Below are 26,530 nucleotides of genomic sequence, written 5' to 3'. Positions count from 1 at the left end.
CACGACCGTGCCTCTCGGAAATGGGAAAAAATGCATTTTTTTTCCTTCCAGTAGAGGCTCGGATTTGCTTTCGCGAGAAGCACGGTTGTGCCTCTCCGAATAGAAAAAAGAACATGCTTTCATTTTTTTTTGCGAGAGGCACGGCCGTACCTCTTGGAAACGGGGAAAATGTGTTATCTTTTATTTTCCTTCCACGAGAGGCATGGTCATGCCTCTTTCGGAAAGGGAAGAAACGTTCTGCTTGTATGGTTTTTTCATCCAGTTTTTTTCTTCAAAAAAAAGTTCATCAAAACTTATCAACACAGGATCTAGTTTTGAAGATCTCGACGCAAGAAATCCAACAATGAAAACGGTTCGAGATTTGGACGCACAGTTTAATAGATAAAATGTTTTGAATAAACGGATCTACGAAAGAAAAAAAAAACCCACATGTCGCAACCTGGGAAGGTGAGAGTGAACTTTCTAAACAATGCTCCTTACTTAGTGATTTTGCATAAAAAGGCTCCCCTAAAAATACATAAAAAGGTTAACAAAACATACTACTGCCGAGGATCGAACTTGGATCAAGTTTTTGACCGTACGAGTATCAGATGGGCTGCCTTCTTGCGCTCGCGTGGCGTGCGTGATATATAGGGTGCCCCTATTTGGCGACCTGGGCGTGCCCAGTGACGTAATCGCATACTGCGCCCTATTGGACCGGCCCATGTGCGGAGCGGGACACTTCCTGATTGTTTTTTCCTTTTTCTTTTTACTTTTCCTTTTTAATGTTCTCTTTTTGTTTTATTCTATGTTAAAATAACTAGGAATTACAAAACAGTTAGAATAATTCAAAGAATTGTGAATTGTCAAAAATAATTCTTGAATTCAAAAAATGTTAGCAATTTAAAAAAGAATGAAGATTTTTTTAGTTTTAATGAACAATTTTTATTTTGATGCACAATTTTTTATGAGCATTGTTAAATAATGATTAACAATTTTTTTTGTATTTTATGAACACATTTTGAATTCGATGAACATTTTTTTAACTGGAGGAACATATTTTGTGTTCAATGACATTTTATAGGAAAAATGATGAACAGATTTTTAATTTGATAAAAAATATTAAAAATGTTGAAATAAAAAAAATTATGAACATGTTTTTTGCTCAATGAACAATTTTGAATTTTAATGAAAATTGTTTAAATCTTCTGAACAAAAAGAATTAAATTTGATGAATATTTTTTACATGGTTGAACATTTTTTGAATTCGATGAACAAAAATATGTTGACAAATTTGAAAAGAAAATCGTAAAAGAGTGAAAAAATAAAGAAGAAAAATAGAAAATAAAAAGAAAAACGAAAGAAAAAATTAGAAAAGGAAAAGCAGAAAAAATAAAAATAGAATATAAAATAAAAACGAAAAAGGACAAAAAGAAAAACCTGTAGAATAAACTCCCAAAACTGGTGAGGAATAAAACGCAAAATGTGTTGGCCCATACGCTGGATCGGGAGCTCGGGGGTGGGCGCTACCTCGCTAGAGCGCGACCTACGCGCTGTATAGGATCTGTCGGGTGACAGGTGATACTGCCATGATACGTAGTACTACTGTATGTGCTTTTTTGACTTCCTATTACTAGCAAACATGTGTGCCACTTTTTCACTTTGTATCATCGTCGATGGTGGTTCTTGTTCATCTATTTACGACAAACATGATAAATCTCAAGGCAGTGAGTTTGTTCATCCCTTTTTAGTGCACAAATTATTATAATATAAACATGGCTCGGTAAAATTTATAACATGAGATTAAAAAAAAATTAGTCTCAAGGCAGTGAGTTTGATCAGTTGTCAAGCTCCTCCATGGTGCATGCTACACACCGCGCCCTCTAATCACACTTCAGACTCCTACACATGTAGGTTAATTACCGTGTTCATTTATTCCTTCTTTTGATCGCAACTCCTTTCCGAGCCAATTTATTTAATCGGGTCCTCTCTCCCATCGGATTTTTCCCTTCACGTGCTCATTAAAGAGAAATGTATTTCTTTCCTTCCTATTGATTCATAAAAAACCTTATTTATTTCTTTTTTTATTTTCAATTCCTTTACTTACATGTGCCCACAACTGTGGAGTATATTCCTCTCTTTTCTGTGCTCAAGATATCAAATTTACTTTTCTTAATTTCTTTTATTCCTAGCGCACAATCTCATTTAATGAATTAGATCGTTTACTCATCCAATTTAATTATCCGCATCTTTTTTATTTATTCTCGAGGAGGCTCCTTGGTTTTCCAGGCAGGCAACCCACTGGTGCATTCAACTTGGCGAGAATTTGTGTAAAGAGGCGGCGTGGGGTTACCCCATGCAACCATATTTTTCGGCCCAAGAAAGGCCACGGGCGACAGACGGACTGAGATCAAGCAGAAGCTTGTTCTTATGACTTGGTGGCCGGGCTATTTTGGGCCAAGCTTGGAGCGCGAGCCAGTAGCTGCGTTTTCTAGCAATGTGAGCTGCCGCTGATGGGGGTACAAAAAAAATAGTACCACCTGTAGAAAAAATCATAAAAAATATAATATGGGTGAACGGATCAAAAAGATTGGAGAAACGTACCTCTATTTTTTAGTAGGTATAAATAGAAACTAGTAGCTAGTAGCTGATCTGGTGATGGTGTACTTGTTGGGTATGTTGCATGGTTCCTCCAAACACTTATAGCTTGAATGTTTTAGACAAAAAAATAACACCTCGATATGTATCAATTATGAAAGAAAATTGATCTCGCATTTTACTGTATTTATTTCAGAACTTCCAACGATGTGCGTTCACTGGGTGAAGACATCCCTGTCAACTATGAAGGCATTTGTGGCGACTTCATCAATCTCAAAATGACGTGTCGCCTCGTTCTTTTGGAGGTGCTCATAGAAGTAGGGTTTGCGTGCTTCCGTTTATAGGAGTGGGTATATGTGCGTATGTATTTTTTTAGGCAATGTGCGTATGTATATGAGATCCTGCGTCTGTACTGTGTTAAATAAACGACGAAAGAAAACTAACCTGTTAAAAAAACTATGAATAGCGAACCAACCTATGGTTGGGATGGTTAGGTAGACAGTGGTATCCTCAGCCCATAGGATTCAAGTCCAGGTGCTCATATTTATCCTGAATTTATTTTAGAATTTCCGGTCAGATAATATACCGGCTCAGTCTCTCGAAGGTGTTCATTGGGTAGGGTGTGCATGTGTGCGTTCATAGGACAAGTATATGCACGTTTATATGAGCGCATACGTATGTGCCGTGTTAAAAAAACTATGAATGAAAATAGATTTCTTTTAGCACAACGAATAAAGATAGATGTCGTTTGTGCCACGTCTCCACAATGACACATATTTTTAGAAACACTTGTAATTTTATTTATACTCATAATAGTTACAAATACACTGATTTACTGATTTAGATCGAAAATAAAACAAGTAATTTCTATGACTGAGAATAACAATGAAATATCTTGAAAACACCTTCTTCGCGGTATCAAACTCTGCGTGCAAAAATACTCTAAATTTTTTTTGGTAAAGAGGCTGCAATTAGACTAGAGCAACGATGTTGTCACTCTTTCGCCCGCACGAACATTATCGATAATGGTTTTCAAAGCACCTTGAGTCGCCTATCCAGAAAAGATGGGAAGCCTTGATCAGTGAATGTACTTGGGTCGGGTATGATCCCTTGGAAGTACAGGCCGTCGAATCATTATATCTTCATCATGGTGTCGATGAATATTTTTTCACCTCCACAAAGAATCAGACCTAAAAAAAGCTTGACACAACAACATAAACTCATCAGATTCGAATAATTTGATTTGCGAGGACAGAAAACTCTCTAACCTTATGGCACCGCCAAAAGAACGAGAGAAAGTTTATTCTCACAAAACTATGATGATCACTAGATGTTGACGAAGAACACCGAGGTCTTCAAGATCCGAGGTACCCTCACCTCTCAAGGCCAAGATGGAGCCGGAGACGAGGGGACCTAAATTTCTCATATGGCGGCAGTGGCACGAGAAACCTCCTTTTTTTAGGGTAAAGAGAAACCCTCCTGAAACTAGCGCAATGACACGTATGGGTAGCCCCTTGGAGTGTACTTTTTTGCAAGCCCATTGGGCCCAATAGACACCTTCCCGTTTACTGCCGGGTCACGAGAGCTATGTTTTCGTTTGTCGTTGGTTTCTTTGTTTTTTTCTTTCTTTCCACTGGTTTTCTATTGTTTCTTCGGTGTCTTTGTTTCTTTTCTCGATTTTCACTTTTTTTCTTCTTTCTTTTCTTTCTTTCTTTCTTTTTTTCTTTTTGTTTGTTTGTTTGTTTTACTGCTTTTATTCGTTTTATTTATTTTTTGCATTAGTTTTGCACAATGTCCTTTTTCTTTTTATTTGTTTGTTTTACTTCTTTTTCTTTGTTTTATTGTCGGTTTTCATTGGTTAAGTTTTTGTTCACACATGTCTACTATTTCAGTACACAATGTATATTTTTAGTGTACACGTGAAATATTTTTGTTACACGCGCTGAATATTTTTCTATACATAATGTACACTTTTTTCAATACATGCTCGACATGTTCAAAAAACATTTTTTCTATACATATTTGACATTTTCCAATACTTGCTTTTAAAATTTATTTTTAATATATATGTATATGATTAGAATATTTGTACGTACAAAAAAAGTATAAAAAAAGCAAAAACAAGATCATGAAATGGGAAATAAAACAACAAAAACACCAGGCTGTGGCATGTGGCCTTCCATGCGATGAGCCCTACGCTCGTCCAGAGGAGGCTGCCCTACATCTCACAATAAGCGAGACATGTGTGAAAAGCAAGTACGTTTTACCACACTGCATTAGCATCGGTTTTCTTTCTTTTTTTCCTTCCGTTTTCTTTGTTTCTTTCTTTGGTTTCCTTCAGATTTTTAAACACATGTCTAATTTTTTAGTACATATTTTACATTTTTCGTTAAATCGGAAACATTTTATACAAGTATAACATTTTTCAAATACTTCTTCCATCTCAAAATAAGTGTCTCAACTTTGTACTAATTTTGCGGAGGGAGTACATGATTAATATTTTGAAAATATATGTTTTGATGTCTATTTTTTCATACATATTGTACATTTTCGTGCGCATATAAAATATTTTTATACACTTTTAACATTTTTAAATACAAATACAAGGCAAAACATTTATTGGAAGGACACGATAGATTTTTGAAAGCTATGCGAATATTTATTTTAAATTTTATTGTTATTTAAATGTAACAAATTTATTTCTGAGACGTCTAAATAAAAAACAATTTTTTTGAGAATCAATAGAAAAAACATATTTTTTAGGGGCAAAGAAAAAACAATCATGTGCATGATGGAGCACATGGTTACTAGCCCGGCCCAAGGATGTTCAACTGATGCTACCTTAATGCTACTCCGGTCCACTACCGAGCCGACATAGACTTGCCCAAAGGTGTTCACGGGCCCGTGTTCCAGTGATGCACATAAAAACTTAAGCCCTGTTCGGTTCACAGGAAAGTCGCAGGAATTTCACAGGAAAGTCATTCCCCTAGGAAGTTTTCCATCCACAGCGTTCGGGACAAAGGAAAGTTGAATAGTATTTTACAGGAAAAATTCCTCTAAGCTGCAGATTCGCACCGGTTCCGGTGGATTGAAAAAATCCAACACGAGCCAATGTTTTGGCGGAAGCCCGAGGCAAAGCGCTCGTGGCTACCACGTAAGCCCAAATAAAAAATTGCAGCATGCCCTTTTAGCTGTACTATAACCAAATAAATTATTTCATGGGATGGGATGTTTGAGTACACGTGAAGATGCTTTCCTGTGCTTTTTTAACATCAAACCGAACACTCTTTCACATGGTTTTCTCTGCCTTTTTATCTGTTTTACAGGAGCTTTCCTTTCCAATTCCTCTATCTCTTTATGATCCCATGTTTTGATTTCCCCTGAACCGAACGGGGCCTTAATAACAAACCAAGAAGGCTATTTCTTTAGGCTACAAAAAATTTGCTGCTGCCCAGGATCGAACTGGAGACCTTCAGTGTGTAAGACTGACGTGATAACCACTACACCACAGCAGCTTTGTTGACATTTATTAAAGTGCATTTTACATATTTACACGGCATGCGACATACCAGCAAGATAATCGTTTCGCTGGGCAAACATAGTCATCTCCGGGGATTTTTTTTTTCCTTTCCAAAAAAGCCCAAGGCCATAATATGAAATTACAATAATTTCATTACATCAATATGAAATTACAAGGACTTCACTACAGTAATATGAAATTACAATCAACTTCACAAAGTAATCAGCAGCATCTTCGTTCTGCATCTACCGGCGACCCGTCGTGAATAGAACTCCTTGCCGCATCTATGCCCCGTCTTACGGGAGCAACATTGTTGAAACTCAACAACTTTTAGAACCACCACCGAAAGGTCGTTTATGTAGCTTTTGTTTCCTCTCAGCGCGATAAGGGTAGGCAAAAGAGGGATTTTCATCTGGATCACTCGGATAACAGCAACGACACGAGTATATAAAGAATTCGCTTAGAAGACATTGGCGACCACAACTTGGCTTGATCGTCATTTGAGACACTCTGTCACCGAGGAGCGCCAGAACATAACCCCAAATCCAACTACACAAGCGCGGGGGGAGGTGGGTGGGTGGGGGGGGGGTTGGGGAGGACACAAACCTCACAAGTTCTTCGACGGAGCCATATCTAGTAGAAATTCACGGGACAAAAATGGAACATGAGAACAAAAACGTGCCACAACGCCATCCCTCCGTAGGACGATGTGGCCGTCATGGAAAACACTAATCACCCGGACTGAGTTCCTGATGACCAAAACCATCCTCTGACCTGTCAGGGCCACTCCGAGCAAGGGCACGAAAATAGAAAAATTCGAGGAATCATTATCACATGATCGTCGCTGCCCCAACTTTGTCGGCGACGAAGAATTTGAAGAGTCTATGGGACACAGACTAGACACATAGATCGAGGGATCCCCCACTACCAGGCCTCCATAGCAGCCGACGGGGAGCAGAGGAACCCGCAGCGATACCGGCGGGCCAAGGGGAAGTGTCGTTCGCCTCCTAGTCATCTCCGTTTCGCAAGTTTGATGAGTTTTACAAAGGATTGATGGGAGCTAATAAGCAATAAAGGTGGTCACATATGTCGCATACAAATTTTTATATAGATATAGACAGCTTGATGAGTTTCATGGAGGATTATCTGATACTGGTAGTATAAAATTTTCTATAATCACTCTCGTCTTGACAAGAGAGGATTATGAGATTATACAAAAGTTTAGCCCCATCTCTCTTATTAATGATAATTTAAAATGATGACTGAGTATACGACCAATAAACTATGTGAGGTCAGATATGAGATTATAGATAATACTCATATTGCCTTCATGAAGAATACTCTCTCCCTTTTGGTTTAAAGGGCCTATCTCAAAAATCATAAATTACATATCTGTAAGGCTCGTTGTCTTATGAATATGCAAATATAGCTATGCCCACATTAAATTATGTCACATTTTGGTTCTCAATGTAGAATCAACCAATGCACGAAGGAGGGAAGGGGGCCATGCATGTAGCATTAAAATGTTGTCTAGCACTTAAGTAGGTGTTCCTTGTTTGAAGTGAGTTGTAAGACCTCCTCCAATGCACCAGTGCTAAGATGAGGTGCTAAGCACATTAAAGAGCTAAGCAACTAAAGTCCGCAATGCAAAGATGCTTAACTTGTTGTAGCTAAGCATCCTTCATTCAATGATTTAGCAACTAAAGTTATCCATGATTTGGTGAGCTTCTTTCATTTAAGTGTTTTCCCTTCCTGGGGTCACCACACCCATCTCTCTCCTCTTAATTACCTTGCCACGTCATCTTTTTTGCCTACATGTCAGCCTTAGCACCTGTACAAAGTGGAGCATTGGGAGGGGTCTAAGATGAGCCTAATAAACTGAAAATGAGGGAGTAGATACATTAGGGGAGGAGTGTTTATTCTCATGAAGTGCTTCATGAGATAGATACAAAGAAAATGTTTGGTTTCTTTTCAAGTTTGACTTTGTAAAGGCCTATCACAATGTTATTTGTGATTTACTTTATAACATCATGCTTGAAAAGGGGTTTTCACATACTTGGAATGATTAGGCAGTATTATCACATGTGGGAAAATTAGTCAAAATTGAATGTACTATTAGGTGCACATTTCAGTACTCATATGGGGGTCAACATGGAGATAGAGATCTCCACTTCAAGTTGTTGATGCCCTCGGTGTCATGATTATGATTGGCCTAGGCTTTCTTTGCAGGAGAATGGTGGTGGCATTAACATAATATGCACATGACACTATTTTCCTGGAAAATTGGGAGGGTGTAGAAACTTGAAATACATTATATGTCTTTTTGAACAAATGGCAAGTCTAAAATATAAATTCTTGTAAAGTGGAGTACTTTGGCTTGGTGAATGCATTAATGGTGTGTACATGTATCTAGAGTTTTTCTTTCCATTCTGGTGTTTTACCTTTGGAAACCTTGAAATCCCTATTGACAGCAAAATCATGAATTGGAATTGAAAATTGTAGAAGAAAAATATGGAGAAAAGGGAAGTGTGTTAGCCGGGCAAAATATTTTCCATCAGGGAGGTATGTTTTACCCGAATCCTTCCCTAGCACAATCCCTTTTATATCATGTTCTTCTATAGGTTGCACGGTGTGAGAAATAGCCTAGACTTTTATATATTTAACCTCAAGAACCAAGGGGAAATGACATCTTATGAAATGGCCCACTGCATGTACCCATAAGATCTTGGGTACCTTGACCTAATGAATAATTGTTTAATGATTTTGGAGAGTGGCAAATAAGGATGAGATATGCCAACAAGTTCCAAAGGAAAAATATCCTCCTAGTGATAATCTAGTTTAATGAAAATCAAACACATGTTTTATCATCTCTAAAAATAAATGTTGGATCATGACCTAAAACTATTGTGGAAGGACCATTGGCGTGGACAATATAGTTTAATGGTTGAACTTGCATGGTTATATAAATTGACTCTGACAAGAACATTTATGTCTGTAAAGTTATTCAGTCTAGATTTTATGGTTGAACTTGCACGCCAATGGTTGAACTTGCGTGTCAGAGTCAATTGACCTAGTCTAGTTTTCCCAACCCGCTGAGGAAAACTGTCACACCCACGTGCTCAGCGGGTTGTGACAGTTTTCGCCCGATTTTATGTTGAATCAACTCTTCTAATTTTATTTTATTTTAAAGGAGGATTACCCCGGGCCTCTGCATCAGAATGATGCATTCAGTCCCAACTCTTCTAATTAATAGATGAGGCGAATCTTTTGCCTCCGTTTAAAAAGATTGTATTGTTATTGGCATGACTATTGGCGTAAACCAAAGATGTGAATGGCATTCCGACTAGGGATTGAGCTACTAGAGAAGGTGAGATTGGAAGTGTTGTTGGACACTAGTATGTTGAGGAATTGCCGCTCGATAAGGTTGTGCTAACAGAATCACTATGGAGCTTGTTGCTTCAAAAGCACCCTCAAATATTGAGGAGGTTGTGTTATGGTGTTTTCATTCTAGTTTTCTTAATTCAAAGAATGTTTAGATGCATTCATGTTCTAGGGTGTGGATCCTCTTCCTCTAATGTTGGCTTGCTCATCGGGCGGTGTAACAAACTCTCATAAGTTTTGTTAATGAAGCCGGGGGCAATCCCTTTGATTAAAAAAGTAAAGTAGATAAGGACTAGCTGAGTTAGACATGGAACATGATGACTGTAGGGAGTGTATTGCTCTCGGGTGCCAGCACACTGTATATGCACAAAATAATTTAGAAATTGCCAAAGAAGTCAAAAAATCAGAGACTTTGGGAGACAAATATGATCAAGTATTGTACTCCTGTAAAAAGTTTCGTCAAGGAATGACTTTCATGGTATTCTGGCTTGGAAAAACAAATTGAACGATACATACAAGCTATGGTTCACGCTATTTGTCCTTGAAAATTTGTTATTTTTTGCCCTGAAGTCAACGCGAGTTATTCCTTGGTGAAACTTTTTATTCGAGTGCAATAGTTGGATCATATTAAAAGATTCTGTTTTTTTGTTTGAATTTTGTATATTTACGAAATTAGGATGCGCTGGCACCCGAGTGCACCAGGGGACCGTGACCCACTTCCCAAACACAATACCATACACAGTTTATACTACTTCCTCCATCCCAAAATAAATGTCCTAACTTTATTAGACTTCAATATAACTTTGTAACAATGTTTGTACAAAATCGAGACACTTATTTTCGGACAAATGGAGTATGAGTTTAGAAATTCCATGACAAGATGATGGAGGACGTGGGAAATAACGAGATAGTAGTAGACTGGTAGTCACATGTTGGAGAGTCACATTTTATAGAGGAGAGATGGTAGAGAAACTATCGCTGCCATTTTTCTGCCAATCCCCAACTTATGAGGAAGTAAGATTATCCATCAAGTTGCTTGCGATACAGTAGGCTCTCTTTCTTGTATCAAGAGCCATCGAGTTTTCCATTGTTGAATCATTTTATCCCTCCCTAGGGATTATCTGGATGTGATAGCCCTTCGGAAACACGATCTCCGATACGCGTTGTACTTCGCCACCTTTTATCTCCTTCCATCTGCCCAAGGGTTGGCCGCGAAGGAACAAAGTTTGTTCAGTGTAGTCATATGAATTCCTAGTACTGAGATCGTAGTTTTTTTTTACACAACAGTTACCTGTACTTTGTCACCAAGGCGTGAAGGAAGAGTGCGATCTGAATCCTGCTGAACTCTGCTCCCACACAGAGCTTTATGCCCCCTCCGAATGGCATGAAGTTCTTCAGCAGGGTGCTCTTCTTCGACTCATCCTGCAGATTTCTATTAGTTCATTTATGTTTCTAAAAAAGATTAGTTCATTTATGCACCAACCTGCCACCTCCATGGGTTAAATGTCAACGGATCTTTGAACAACTCTGGGTTCAGATGGACAGCCATGGGGCTGATCATCACCAGCCAGCCGGCCGGAATAGTGTATCCTGCGTCAGGAAAGAATTGTTGGTCCATTAACTAGCACAGCTTGACGCACTGCAAAATAATATTTTGGGAAGATGATGAACTGTCTAAGCTAAGAGTACCTTTCATTTGCACGTCCGTTAGTGTTTTCCTGAATATTCCAGGGGCCACGTTACTGAGGCGAGCTATCTCATTGGTAACCTGCAGAGAACGTTAACTTGAGTAGCAGTGTGCATGGTGAAACTGTTTCTATGCTCCAACTTGTAACAAGTCAGTCTAGTTATTGTTCTAAGACTAAGCCTAATTAGTTGCTAATTAGTGAATTCAAGGTAGTAATAATGAACTAAAAACCTGAGCAGTGAAAGTCATGGACTTGTACTCTTCCCATGTGATCCCGGACCTGCCATCTTCTCTTTTCTTCAGAATTGCTTCATGCTCCTCCTGCAAGAAGGCACACTTTTTAATCTTATCTGCAGCTACTGTCTTTGTTCTTTTAACCATTAAAATTGACAAAATGTACACGAGTATAGTTGCAGCAAAATCACGCAGCAACAAACACTTTTAGGAGTAAACAAAGCATAACCTTGAGTGACTCCACTACATTCGGGTGGCCGCTGAGGAACTTCATAGCGACCGTGAGCGATGACGATACCGTTGCAAAGCTGGCGAACAAGAGGGCGGCCATCAAGTCTACAGCGAACTTCTCGTCTACCACTCCCCTTCCACTCTGTAGCTCGTTCACCACCTCGTCGAGGAAATCACCGTGTCGCTTTTCAGGTGCGCTGAGCCTTTCTTTCAGTAGGTCCTTGAGCACCTTCTGCACATTTTTCCTTCCCTACAGAAGCATCAGGACAAAAATTGTGTTAAGCTTAACTTTATGTGCATCATGTACTGTATGCATCTTCCAGATGCAGAGGCTGGGGGTCATCTTTTTTTTTCCAAAAAAAAAACATCATCAGGAGATTCAAAAGTAACATGGTCACTTTTGACAAGCTCCTCCACGAGTCTTTTTTTGATGTAATTAGGGTGACCCCATATATTCTTAGGTAGAGTCACAATGGGACTTCTTTTATGCATGCACAGCCGAGGGATATATATAATCGGTCCACAACGGAATTTATTTTGTTCTGTTAATTTCTTAACAGTGAAATTTTTATTTCTTATTTTAGGTCTCAGCAAATTTTATTTCCTCTTTAATTCCTTCCCTTCATGCCTCATATAATTATAGAAATTTATTCTTTCTTTTATTCTTTCCTTATGAAATTTCTTTCTTCTTTAATTCCTTTCTTCATGCCTCATATATAATAGGGAAATTTATTTATTCATTCTTTTCTTTAATTCCTTCCCTTCCTGCCTTATCATAAAGGATGAAATTTATTTCATCTTTTATTCTTTCCTTTAATTCTTTCCCTTTCCGCCTCATCATAAGGATGAAATTTATTCCTTATTTTTTCTCCTTTCCTTCCATGCTCATAACAGCGGAACTTACTCCTCCATTTAACTCGTTTCCTTAATTGAATATTTTTTAACAAAATTTATTTTAACCCATATAAAAGGATATCTTCTTCTTCTTTCTCAAACAAACACAATAGGTAGGTGGACTAATTCCTCATGAGCTGGATTCGAGCCCCACCTGAGGAACTTTAATTTTTGCGGGTTGGCGGGGCGCGTACGGAGAGGGAAAAAACAGGACGACGGATGGGCAGGCTGGGCACGTACGAAGGAAAAAAAAAGCGACATACAAAACAATTGATTGGACCAAAAAATGTGGAGAAACAATTCTCCCTTTAATATTAGGTAGCGATAGAGATAGAGAAGAGATAAGTATAGAACATTTTATACCTGTATGCATCTGTAGAATGTTGTCCCAGGGAAATACAGCGGGAAGGAAACCAACCCCTGGAAGAAGGCATCGAAGTTCTTCCTGAGTTTCCTAGACTTCTCGGGACCGAACCCAATCAGCTTCTTGGCCGTGAGGTCAAAGACCATCTGCATGGAAGGTAGGGAAATGGCAAAAATATACGAGGCGCAAAAATATTCCCCTATTCTAAAATACAAGGCGCAAAAATATACACGTAGCACTAAAGTAAGTAACCGCGCACTCATGTATAATCTGATTACATAGTGATACTTACGTTGGCCACGGCGTCCTTGACCTCGATGGCAGGCTCCGCGGCCCACGCCGCGAGGCTGTGCTTCACGTTGCGGTCCATCTCGGCGAGGAGCACGTCCCTGAGGCTCTCCAGGCCGAAGAGCCTGGACGCGAAGCTGCGTATGTACTTGTGGAAGGAGCCGTCGTAGGAGGCGATGCTCTCCTTGCCGAAGATGTTGTTGGTGGTGTCCGGGTACCAGCTCCGGAACAGCTTGCCCTCCTGCTGGAAGATGATGCGGTTCACCTCCGCGTCCATGGACACCACCACCGGCTGCCCCACCAGGCTCGTCTTGAACACCGGCCCGTACCTACACTCAGTTGCACGGAATCCTTCTCTTTATTAATCCACTGCTGCTTAAACTAATCCGAGTGTGATATGATAATGACCATCGTTTGCTTAGCTTGATTACCTTTTCAGTCTTTCCTTGTAGAAGACCGGCACGTCGAGGGATGGGCTTGGCTTGAAGAACTGGAAGGTCTCGCCGACGAGAGGGAGGCCCATGGAGCCTGGAGGGAGCCTCCCGGTGCTGCACGCCGGGTTCGTCCACTTGTACACGCAGTGCGCGAGCCACCCTGCTACGATGACGGCAAGGCCGCAGAGGGATGCAAAGGGCACCTGCGAGTAGTCTTCCATGTTGAAGCTACAGTGTACCTCCCTGGATCTGGATTTCTGCTTCGCACGAATACGGAGGGTGGCCTTGGGCCGTGTTTTATATTGTGTGCAGGTGCTGTCAACCCTCGAGGCCGCGATGCTTGGCTCTAAGATTTTTGTCCGGCTCACCGGCTGAATCCTTCACTGGATACAAACGGAAATGCACCTTTCGAATTTTGAAGAAAAAAAAAAGACTCTTAGCGCCACTGGTATGAAGCCGCCAGAAAAAGGGGAAACAAAATAATCGGATTCCCGTTTCCGCATCGCCTTAATTAGCGGGATTTAATCGTTCGAATCTCTTAATTGACCCGGTTTATTCTCCTGGGCATTAATTAGCATGATTTAATTCTCCCGTGTCTTAATGATCTCTTAATGGACCATTCATTAGCACGATTTAATTCCCCCTATCTTAATTGGCGTGTTTAATGAGCTCCTAATTAGTACTGCCATTTAAAGCATGTTATTTTTGTGCCAAGTAAAAAATTATGCGCGTGTCATAGAGGAATCGAACTCTTGCCCTCTCCATTCTATCCATACAATACTAACCAACTCCACTAGCATCACCGTTCATTTTTGCATCAAAGTTCATGCATCCAAATTTCTATTTGGTGTTTCTCCCAAATAAGAGAACATTTGAACTTGAAACTTTACAGATCAACACCGCACAAGTACTACCATGTGCAGAATTTTTTTTCGGAATTTTTGGCCCAATTTTTTTAAATGATACAACTCATTCAAAATTCAAAATTTGATAAATTTATGTTTCATCAAAAGACCGGAAACATTGTGTACAATGAGTGGCACTTGCGTATAGTTAACGTGCAAAGTTGCAATGTTAAATGCTCTCTTGTTTATAAGAAACAAAAAAGAGAAATTTATATATAAGAATAGTATGAATCTTGATGAAAATTGAATAGTTTAGATAGAGAGTACAGTGGTATTGTAGTACAATAAATCCACACTAAAAAATGTAATTAGGGTATCTCCAACGCTGACCCTCAAACTGCCCGCATCCCTCTGTACCGAGCGGTTCGAACACGATTTGTCATCCAACACACTACCCCATTGGCCCATGGACCGGTCTGGCCGTCCGTTTTTCCGCAAACCGGGACGGGGTGGGAGTCCGGACCGCTACCACGCACGCGTCCGACACCCCAGACCCACCCAAAACACTCTCTTCCACCTGCGCCCTTTTTCGCATGAAGTAGTTGTCGCATAGTCATGCCAGCGCTCCATTCATGCCGGCCAGAGCGGACGTGGCCTTTCACAGGAGCCGATATTAAAGCGGCATGTCGACCAGGAGGGCCACCCGCACCACATCCTGGTGTACGCGCCTTCTCCGCATGCAAACACTGCTCCGTACATCCGCCTGCCGGCAATTAACAAGCGAGGTTGCCGAGAAACCCACTCCGGCGCCCGCATGCAAACTCCACCCATCTATCCGCCTGCCGACACCCACTATTTATACGTGGCCAGGTCTGATAAGATCTACACCACACCTCCGCTCCCGATCTCCTCTGTGCAACACGCTCGCCATGGCCTCGAGCTCCAAATCTCTATGGGGCAACATCTCCACCTAACGGAAGCAGGAGCTCTTCGGATTGCGTTCGGTTGCAGGTCCGCAGAGCCAGCTGAATACAGGTTGGCTTGCCGGCAAACTGTCCCGAGGGCAGCGACGCCGATGAGACGATGGATGATGCAACCGGTGACGAGCTGACGTAACCACCCTCAGCAGTCCATGCCAGCATCACCTTGGAGCTGGCGCGGGCGCACTTCACTGACATGATGACGGGAGAGCGGGAGACGGCGTTCCAACAGGCGCAGGAGATCCATCGCGAGCAATGGTGGCTACGCGTCCCGCGGGTGGAGAATGACACCCTATTCATGAACATCGACGCGACGGCGAAGGAAGAGAAGGCACAAGAGACCACGGATGTTGCAAGTTCCGCGTCGCCGTGCCACCACCTCCTTTCGCGCCCCACCGCCAAGACAACGAAGCCGGCACGTCCACGTCCGGCGGCGTCGACACGGCGGACTCGGTTGAAGAAGACTAGCACATGGGAAGCCGTTGCGGCTTGGGTCCCAGGAAGGACACTTGGAAATATACCCTAGAGGCAATATTATTGTATTATTATATTTCCATATTCATAGTTAAGTGTTTATATTTCATGCTATAACTGCTATGATCCTGGAATAGCGATTCAGTGGAAAAACTCATAAGCACATGTGAAATAATAAAAGGATAAAATAAAGATTCCTAGTCTTGCCTCTAAGACTAGCTCAAGTGTTGTTGGTGATCACGTTTTCCGGATCTTAGGATATCATTTGGTGTAACGATAGTCCTAAAACAACATTAAGATTATAACGTTGGAAGAACGATCATACTGAAATGACCCAAACTTGTTTGTTATGAATCGAGTAATATCGTTTGTAATCTCTACCTAATATTAAAGGGGATTGTTTCTCCACCTTTTTTGGTCCAATCATTTGTTTTGTACGTCACCTTATTTTTTTCTTCACACGTGCCCAGCCCGCCCACACGTGGTCCTGTTTTTCACCTCTCTGTACGTGCCCCGCCAACCCGCAAAAAATAAAGTTCCTCAGGTGGGGTTCGAATGCAGCTCATGAGGAATTAGTCTGCCCACACGAACCAATATTCTTTTATATGGGTTAAACGAATTTTGTTAAAAAATATTCAATGAAGGAAACGAGTTAAATGGAGGAGTAGGTTCCGCTGTTATGAGCACGGAAGGAAAGAAGAAGAAATAAGGAATAAATTTCATCCTTATGATGAGGCGGAAAGGGAAGGAATTAAAGGAAAGAATAAAAGATGAAATAAATTTCATCATTTATGATAAGGCAGGAAGGGAAGGAATTAAAAGAAAGAATGAAAGAGGGAATAAATAAATTTCCGTATTATATACGAGGCATGAAGAAAGGAAATAAAGAAGAAAGAAATTTCATTAGGAAAGAATAAAAGAAAGAATAAATTTTGCTATAATTATATGAGGCATGAAGGGAAGGAAATAAAGAGGAAATGAAATTCTCTGGGAACTAAAATAAGAAATAAAAATTTCACTGTTAAGAAATTAACAGAACAAAATAAATTTCGTTGTGGACCGATTATATATATCATCAGCTGTGCGTGCATAAAAGAAGTCCCATTGTGACTCCACCAAGGAATATATGGGGTCACCCTAATAAATCAAAAAAAGACTCGTGGAGGAGCTTGTCAAAAGTGACCGTGTTACTTTTGAATCTCCTGATGATGTTGTTTTTGTTGAATCTCATATGATGTACGTGAGTGTTGTTTTTGTTGAATCTCATATGATGTACGTGAGAGCTGACAATAGGTATATGTCACTCTACTCTACTATTATAGGTGATCCAGTCACTTCCCAACTATGAATTTATTTGCAAGTTTTGCGGCGGTGGAGCAAAAGAATGAAGTCCCCCCAAATTGTTGCACCGATGCTCTGTATTGCGGAAGGTCACGCACGCATTGGCAAGGGTTGAGTCATATTCGACTCATTTTTGGGAGTTAAGGCAGAACAAATCCAAACAGTTGAATTGGACCTGCTCAAATACCAAATCACGGTTTGGAGCTTGTATACAGACATCCAAATGCACGATTCGATGGCATGGCAGAACAACACAACATGATTCACTGCCAGAAACATGCCCAAGTTCATGTTAGAGATGAAGAAGGTGGACGGTGGCGACAGTGAAGTGTATGCAGTTTAAGTTGAGTCAACAATTTGATGACCACACACCTTAATTTAATTTTGCATTAATAATTATTATTGCGAGCGCTCAATAAAGAAATGCATCGCCTGATATATTAAGACATGATTGGTGTTCAACCACATGAACTTGTATATGCGGTTGCGGCACACAAGGAATTACAAGCTGGTGCAGGTAGGGGCTCGAGAAATAGGCATGATGAGCGTGATGACCAAGATCATCGCCTTTGGACTGATCAGATTGGATGAAATAGGTGGTCAAGTGAACATCATGGAAGATGATGACTAAGAGGAGAAGTGACAACCCATATGACTCGCTATGGGTGTGCGAGAGTTTGTTTCTCCCGTTGCAATGCACGGGCGTTTGTGCTAGCCAACTATAATAACACGGAGTGTTAACATGTGATTTTGCTTCTTAGAACATGAGAGTATTGTAGTCACTTCTTATCATACGATGGCTTTGGGGTCGCTCAAACGTCACCTGGAATACTGTGAACATAACATTAATTTGCAGGTTTGTTGATGACCCACAAGTATAGGGGATCAAGCATTGTCCTTTCGATAAGTAAGAGTGTCGAACCCAACGAGGAGCAGAAGAAAAATGACAAGTGGTTTTTAGCAAGGTATTTTCTGCAAGCATTGAAATAGTCGGTAACAAGTAGTTTGATAGCAAGATAATTTTTAACGGACAAGTAACGGTAACCGTAAATAAAGTGCAGCAAGGTAGCCCAATCCTTTTGTGGCAAAGGACAGGCTAAAACAGTCTCTTATAATAAGCAAAACGTTCTTGAGGGTACACGGGAATTTCATCTAGTCACTTTCATCATGTTGGTTTGATTCGTGTTCGCTACTTTGATAATTTGATATGTGGGTGGACCGGTGCTTGGGTGATGTTCTTATTTGAACAAACCTCCCACTTATGATTAACCCCCTCGCAAGCATTCGCAACTATGAGAAAAGTACAAAGATAAAATCTAACCATAGCATTAAACATTTGGATCCAAATCGGCCCCTTACGAAGTAGTGCATAAACTAGGGTTTAAGCTTCTGTCACTCTGGCAACCCATCATCTAATAACTACTCCACAATGCATTCCCTTAGGCCCAAATATGGTGAAGTTCCATGTAGTCGACATTCACATGACACCACTAAGGGAATCATAACATACATATCATCAAAATATCGAACACACATCAAGTTCACATGATTACTTGCAACATGACTTCTCCGGTGACCTCAAGAACAAAAGTAACTACTCACAAGTGATAATCATGCTCAAGATCAGAGGGGTATTAAATATCATAATGAATCATCACAAATGAACAATATAGTAATCAACTACAAGATGTAATCAACACTACTGGTCACCCACAGGTACCAATCTGAGGTTCCGGTACAAAGATTGAGCACAAGAGATGAACTAGGGTTTGAGTGGAGATGGTGTTGTTGAAAATGTTGATGAAGATTGCCCTCCCAAAGATGAGAGGGTTGTTGGTGATGACGATGGCTTCGATTTCCCCCTCCGGGAGGGAAGTTCCCCTGGCAGAATCGCTCCCCCGGAGGGCAAAAGTGCTCCTGCCCAAGTCCCGCCTCGAGACGGCGGCGCTCCATCCCAAAAGTCATCTCCTTATTTTTTTTTCTAGGTCAAAATGACCTATATACCAGAAGATGGGCACCAGAGGTGGGCCGAGCTGAGCACAACCCACCAGGGCGCGCCTGGGGGGCCTGGCGCGCCCTGGTGTCTTGTGCTCACCAGGTGACCCCCCTCCGGTAGTTATTTGCTCCATTATTTTTCATATATTCCAAAGTATTTCTCCGTAAATTTTCAGCTCATTTGGAGATGTGCAGAATAGGTGCCCTGACGTAGCTTTTTCAGGCCCAGAATTCTAGCTGCCGGTATTCTCCTTCTTTGTGTGAACCTTGCATATTATGAGAGAAAAGACATTAGAATTACTCCATAGAGCATTATTATGCATCCAAACATTATGAATAACAGTAGGAAAACATGATGCAAAATGGACGTATCAACTCCCCCAAGCTTAGACCTCGCTTGTCCTCAAGTGAAAAACCGATATCGAAAAACATGCCCACATGCTTAGAGAGAGAGAGAGCTGTCGATAAAAACAAAATACGGACATAGTAGCATCATGCTTATTATTATAACAACAACAAAGTTCATCATTAACCTTTATCACATAACTTTATCATATAACTTCTCAGGAACAAGTAACAATTCATCACAACATCGAAGTACAAGCATAAACTCTATTGAAAACCAACAAACTATGTTCTCAGTCAACTTTGCAATTACAATTCATCATATTTTCAGGAAGGGTCTCATATCGGAGCATTTTGGCAAGTCCACATACTCAACTATCATTTATCCTTCTATGATTGCTGACACTCACCGTATACCCATGAGCAAAAAGTTTCAACCAACACATAGAAAGATAGGGGCTTAAAGTTTCGCCTCCCAACATATTCACCTCAAGGGTGATGTCAACAATAATAACTCATGATCACTCATATCCAACTGGATATATGTGCCTAGATCTTCCCTCACCACATGTTTCTTGCAAAAAGAGAAAATAAAAAGGAATAGGGAAGAATACTTTGACTCTTGCATAAAAGTAAATACATAAAGTAAAAGATAGGCCCTTCGCAGAGGGAAGCAGAGGTTGTCATGCGCTTTTTGGTTTGTATGCTCAATCTCTTAGTGCAAAAGAACGTCACGTTATATTGCCCCTTATGATAGCAACCTTTATTATGTAGTCCGTCGCTTTTATTACTTTGCCATCACAAGTAAGTACAACGCTCAATTTTCTCTTACACTAAATGATCCAACACATTTAGGAGAAATTTTTATTGCCTTTTTGCACTGATGACAACTTACTTGAAGGATCTTACTCAATCCATAGGTAGGTATGGTGGACTCTCAAAACAAGATTTGGGTTTAGGGTTTTTGGATGCACAAGTAGTATCTCTACTTAGTGCGGAATTTTTGCTAGAAAAGATATTGAGCAAGCACCACATGTTGAAGGATCTATGACAATATAACTCCTATGTGAATATGAAAAAACATAAATCATTACGTTGTCTTCCTTGTCCAACGTCAACAATTTCGGCATATAATATTTGATGGGGCCTCATGATGTCCCACAAGTATAGGGGATTTATCGTAGTCCTTTCGATAAGTAAGAGTGTCGAACCCAATGAGGAGCAGAAGGAAATGACAAGCGGTTTTCAATAAGGTATTCTCTGCAAGCACTGAAATTATCGGTAACAGATAGTTTTGTGATAAGATAATTCGTAATGGGTAACAAGTAACAAGTGTAATGAAAGTGCAGCAAGGTGGCCCAATCCTTTTTGTAGCAAAGGATAAGCATGGATGAACTCTTATATAAAGCAAAGTGCTCCCGAGGACACATGGGAATTACTGTCAAGTTAGTTTTCATCATGCTCATATGATTCGCGTTCGTTACTTTGATACTTTGATATGTGGGTGGACCGGTGCTTGGGTGCTGTCCTTACTTGGACAAGCCTCCCACTTATTATTAACCCCGCTCACAAGCATCCGCAACTACAAAAGAAGAATTAAGACAAATCTAACCATAGCATGAAACCTGTGGATCCAAATCACCCCTTACAAAGCAACGCATAAACTAGGGTTTAAGCTTCTGTCACTCTAGCAACCCATCATCTACTTATTACTTCCCAATGCCTTCCCCTAGGCCCAAATCATGGTGAAGTGTCATGCAGTCGATGTTCACATAACACCACTAGAGGAAAGACAACATACATCTCATTAAAATATCGAACGAATACCAAATTCACATGATTACTTATAACAAGACTTCTCCCATGTCCTCAGGAACAAACATAACTACTCACAAAGCATATTCATGTTCAAGATCAGAGGGGTATTGAATATCATTAAGGATCTGAACATATGATCTTCCACCGAATAAACCAACTGGCATCAACTACAAGGAGTAATCAACACTAGTAGCAACCCACAGGTACCAATCTGAGGTTTTGAGACAAAGATCGGATACAAGAGATGAACTAGGGTTTGAGAGGAGATGGTTCTAGTGAAGATGTTGATGGAGATTGACCCCCTCTCGATGAGAGGATCGTTGGTGATGACGATGTCTTCGATTTACCCCTCCCGGAGGGAAGTTTCCCCAGCAGAACAGCTCCGTCAGAGCCCTAGATTGCTTCTGCCCAGGTTCCACCTCGAGACGGCGGCGCTTCATTCCGAAAGCTTCCTTATGATTTTTTTCAGGTAAAAAACCTCCATATAGCAGAAGATGGGCACCGGAGACCTGCCAGGGGGCCCACAAGCCCTAGGGGCGCGCCCAGAGGGTAGGGCGCGTCCCCAGGCTTGTGGCCACCTGGTGGGTCCCCCTCTGGTATTTCTTCACCCAATATTTTTTATATATTCCAAAATAATTCTCCATAAATTTTCAGGACTTTTGGAGTTGTGCAGAATAGGTCTCTTAGATTTGCTCCATTCCGGTCCAGAATTCCAGCTGCCGGCATTCTCCTTCTTCATGTAAATCTTGTAAAATAAGAGAGAAAAGGCATAAGTATTGTACCATAATATGTAATAACAGCCCATAATGCAATAAATATCAATATAAAATCATGATGCAAAATGGACGTATCAACTCCCCAAGCTTAGACCTCGTTTGTCCTCAAGCGAAAGCTGAAATTGATAATCATGTCTACATGTTTAGAGATAGAGGTGTCGACAAAATAAAATATAGACATGAGGGCATCATGATCATCTTTAGAACAACACCATATATTGACATATAATTTCTTATGCTAAAGCGAAAATTCGTTCACAAGGTAAAGTATGAATCAGAAACTTCATTGGAAACCAACAAACTTTGATCCCAGTCATTGAAGCAATTGCAATTTATCATAATATCAAAAAGAGTCAATGTACGAGCTTTTGTATGGCAAGTCCACATACTCAACCATCTTCTAGTCTTTATAATTGCTAACACTCAGCGATAGTTATGAGATCAAAGCTTCCGTAGGACACAGAGAAAGATAGGGGCTTATAGTTTCGCCTCCCAACCTTTTACCTCAAGGGTAATGTCAACAATAATACTTTATGATAACCTACATCCGAGTGGATATATATATATATATATATATTTGGATCTTTCCCCAACATATAGTGCTTGCCAAAAAGAAAAGGTGTAAAAAGGAAGGGTGAAGATCACCATGACTCTTGTATAAGGGTAGAAGGTAAAGATAAAAGATAGTCCCTTCGCAGAGGGAAGCAGAGGTTGTCATGCGATTTTATGGTTGGATGCACAAAATCTTAATGCAAAAGAACGTCACTTTATATTGCCGCTTGTGATAAAGAACTTTCTTATGCAATCCGTCGCTTTTATTTCTTCCATATTACAAGTTCGTATAAAGTTTATTTTCTTCACACTAAAAGACCGTACATATTTAGAGAGCAATTTTTATTGCTTGCACCGATGACAACTTACTTGAAGGATCTTACTCAATCCATAGGTAGATATGGTGGACTCTCATGGCAAAACTGGTTTAAGGGATGTTTGCATGCACAAGTAGTATCTCTACTTGGTGCAAAAGATTTGGCTAGCATAGGAGGAGAAGCAAGCTCAACATGTTGGAGGATCCATGACAATATAACCTCTATTCGGAAATAAGAAAGCATAACCCATTAAGTTGTCTTCCTTGTCCAACATCAACTTTTTAGCATGTAATATTTTAATGAGTGCTCGCAATCACAAAAGATGTCCAAGATAGTATATTTATATGTGAAACCTCTCTTTCTTTATTACTTCCTATTAATTGCAACAATGACCAAAACTATGTTTTTCAACTCCCAACAAATTTTATTCATCATACTTCTTATATGTGAAGTCATCATTCTCCATAAGATCATTATATAATATTTTTGCTTCTTTTATTCTTTTTCTTTTCTCAGGATTATAGCAACAAAGTAAAGCCCTTAACTCAAAACTACTCTTTATTATATAACTCACGGACTCGATTAAATAGATAGAACACAAAGTAAAACTCAAAGCTAAATCCTACTAAAAACTTTTATTCTACTGGATCAAGATATAACCAAAAAGAGCGAACTAAGAAAAACGATAATGGTAAAGATGTGATGGTGATACGATACCGGGACACCTCCCCCAAGCTTGGCACAAGCCAAGGGGAGTGCCCATACCCATGTACTCAATTCTCCTTCTTTTGAGGTGGTGGTGATGAGGTTGATGATGTTGTGGGCTTGTCCTCTATTTCCAAGGCATAGGTTCACCATCGTAAAAAGATGAACGAGTCTTCGAGATCCTCAAATCTGCAACCAAACTCATCCTCTTAAATATGTATTCATACTCATAGTTTTAGTTTTCAGGTCATAGATCTGGGCTTGGAGATGCTCGATTTTCTCATGAAGCTTGAAGATGGCCTCCCCGATGTTCTTGGTGTCCAGCTTGTGGTCACGGGTAAATTCCATGATCCTGGAGTGATTGGCGTTGAGTCCACGTTCCACCATCCCTTGTTACTTGAAGACCTGTTGCTCCATTGCTTCGAGCCTTGTCTCCACGCTTCCGGTCCTCTTTGGCCCTTGAACATCGTGGATGTGCAGCACCCCCTCACGCATCTTAATGGTTTGAGGGTGTTGCAGCACCTCTTCAAGGTAGGGGTTGATGACCTTCTCAAAGAACTTGTCCTTCGGAGCACTTGGGGACGTCATAGGGATCTAGATATGTCAGAAAAATAGCTCGAAACAAGAACAGAGGATTTTGCCGTGGTACGGTGTTTAGAACCTTCGGGAGATTATACAATGAATTTTTACCGACCAAAAGAAGTGCACTGCAAGAAAACAGAGTCCGAAGGGCACACGAGTTGGCCACAAGCCTGGGAGGCGCGCCAAGGGGGGTAGGGCACGGCCCCAAGGCTTGTCGCCTCCTCGTGCACTCTTCGGACTACTTTTTATTTTCCTTATTTTTTAAATATTCCAAAATGGAGTAAAATTGCCATTGGAAAAGTTTTGGAGTCGGTTTACTTACCGTATCACATACCTATTCCTTTTCGGGGTCTGGAGCATTCTAGTAGATATCCCTTATTTACTCCTCCGGTGTTATGGTATTAATAATATTGGTCTCACCATTTATGGGAGTACCTGAGATATACTGTTTGATTCTTTGCCCATTTACCACCTTCGGATTGGTGCCTTTGGTGTTATTGATCGATAATGTAAGGCCCTTCCCATTTAGAGAGAAGTTTTCCTGCAAAAAGACTTAAACGAGAGTTGTATAGCAAGACACAGTCAGCTCATTAAATTCACGCTTTGGTATCCTTTTGGCATGCCATCATTTAACCTTTTCTTTAAACAACTTGGCATTTTCATAGGCCTGGGTTCTCCATTCATCAAGTGAGCTAATGTCAAATAACCTCTTTTCACCAGCAAGTTTGAAATCATAGTTGAGCTCTTTAATTGCCCAATAAGCTTTATGTTCTAGTTCTAGAGGTAAGTGACATGCTTTTCCATAAACCATTTTATATGGAGACATGCCCATTGGATTTTTATATGCCGTTCTATAAGCCCATAATGCATCATCAAGTTTCTTAGACTATTTCTTTCTAGATCTATTAACAGTCTTTTGCAACATTAATTTTATTTCTCTGTTGCTTAATTCTACTTGAACACTAGACTGAGGATGATATGGAGATGCAATTCTATGGTTGACATCATACTTAGCAAGCAATTTACGGAAAGCACCATGAATAAAGTGTGAACCACCATCGGTCATTAAATATCTAGGGACTCCAAACCTCGGGAAAATAACTTCTTTGAGCATTTTAATGGAGGTGTTATTATCAACACTACTAGTTGGAATAGCTTCTACCCACTTAGTAATGTAATCAATAGCAACCAAAATATGTGTATTCCAATTAGAGGATGGAAAAGGTCCCATATAATCAAAACCCCAAACATCAAATGGTTCAATAACAAGTGAATAATTCATAGGCATTTCCTGGCGTCTACTAATATTACCAATTCTTTGACATTCATCACAAGATAAGACAAACTTACGAGCATCTTTGAAGAGAGTAGGCCAATAAAAACCATATTGTAATACCTTGTGTGCAGTCATGTCTCCAGCATGGTGTCTTCCGTAGGCTTCGGAGTGACACTTGCGTAGGATTTGTTCCTGTTCATGCTCAGGTACAAAGCGTTTATAACACCATCTACTCTTTCTTTATAAAGGTGTGGGTCATCCCAAAAGTAATGTCTTAAATCATAGAAAAACTTTTTCTTTTGTTGATATGTGAAACTAGGTGGTATAAATTTAGCAACAATGTAATTAGCATAATCAGCATACCATGGAGCACTACGAGAACCATTTATGATAGCTAATTGTTCATCAGGAAAGCTATCATCAATAGGTAGTGGGTCATCAAGAACATTTTCTAACCTAGATAAGTTGTCTGCTACAAGGTTCGCAACTCCCTTTCTATCAATAATATGCAAATAAAATTCTTGTCGTAAGAGAATACACCTAATGAGTCTAGGTTTAGCATCTTTCTTTTCCATAAGATATTTAATAGCAACATGACCAGTATGAACAGTTACTTTGGAATCAACAATATAAGATCTGAACTTATCACAAGCAACCACAACTGCTAAAAATTCCTTTTCGGTGGTAGCATAATTTCTTTGAGCAATGTCTAGAGTTTTACTAGCATAATGGATAACATTTAATTTCTTATCAACTCTTTTTCCTAGAATAGCACCAATAGCATAATCACTAGCATCACACATAATTTCAAAGGGTAGATTCCAATCAGGTGGTTGAACAATAGGTGCAGAAATTAAGGCTTTCTTAAGTATTTCAAATGCTTCTACACAATCATCATAAAAAATAAATGGGTC

At 40.2% G+C, this 26,530-nt stretch overlaps 1 protein-coding gene and 1 non-coding gene across 2 annotated transcripts; both read right to left on the bottom strand.

The window, feature by feature from the left end:
* Positions 1–6,019: 6,019 nt before the first annotated feature.
* On the bottom strand, positions 6,020–6,092 carry TRNAV-UAC (transfer RNA valine (anticodon UAC)). Its single transcript has one exon. It is a non-coding gene; the product is annotated as a tRNA-Val (tRNA).
* Positions 6,093–10,333: 4,241 nt separating this feature from the next.
* Positions 10,334–13,864, bottom strand: LOC123049723 (cytochrome P450 87A3). The gene is made up of 9 exons (XM_044472610.1): positions 13,608–13,864; positions 13,181–13,505; positions 12,888–13,034; positions 11,629–11,880; positions 11,397–11,486; positions 11,168–11,246; positions 10,962–11,068; positions 10,770–10,900; positions 10,334–10,672 (listed from the first exon to the last, which is right to left on the bottom strand). The coding sequence occupies exons 1-9, from the start codon at positions 13,829–13,831 to the stop codon at positions 10,579–10,581; spliced, it is 1,449 nt and encodes a 482-aa protein (XP_044328545.1). The 5' UTR covers positions 13,832–13,864; the 3' UTR covers positions 10,334–10,578.
* Between the last annotated feature and the right edge of the window lie 12,666 nt (positions 13,865–26,530).

The sequence above is a fragment of the Triticum aestivum genome, chromosome 2D, assembly GCF_018294505.1.
Source record: "Triticum aestivum cultivar Chinese Spring chromosome 2D, IWGSC CS RefSeq v2.1, whole genome shotgun sequence".
Classification (NCBI taxonomy): Eukaryota; Viridiplantae; Streptophyta; class Magnoliopsida; order Poales; family Poaceae; genus Triticum; species Triticum aestivum.
Note: the sequence above shows the minus strand (reverse complement) of the source record. Positions and strands in the feature narration are given on the sequence as shown.

What these genes read in the sequence shown, in the direction of transcription:
- LOC123049723 (XM_044472610.1), bottom strand. Translation starts at nt 13,831, where the DNA reads ATGGAAGACTACTCGCAGGTGCCCTTTGCATCCCTCTGCGGCCTTGCC. An exon ending in TCAAGGACGCCGTGGCCAAC is followed by an intron (nt 13,035 to 13,180) that starts GTAAGTATCACT and finishes CCTTCCATGCAG; the next exon opens with ATGGTCTTTGACCTCACGGC. An exon ending in AACGGACGTGCAAATGAAAG is followed by an intron (nt 11,069 to 11,167) that starts GTACTCTTAGCT and finishes TTCCTGACGCAG; the next exon opens with GATACACTATTCCGGCCGGC.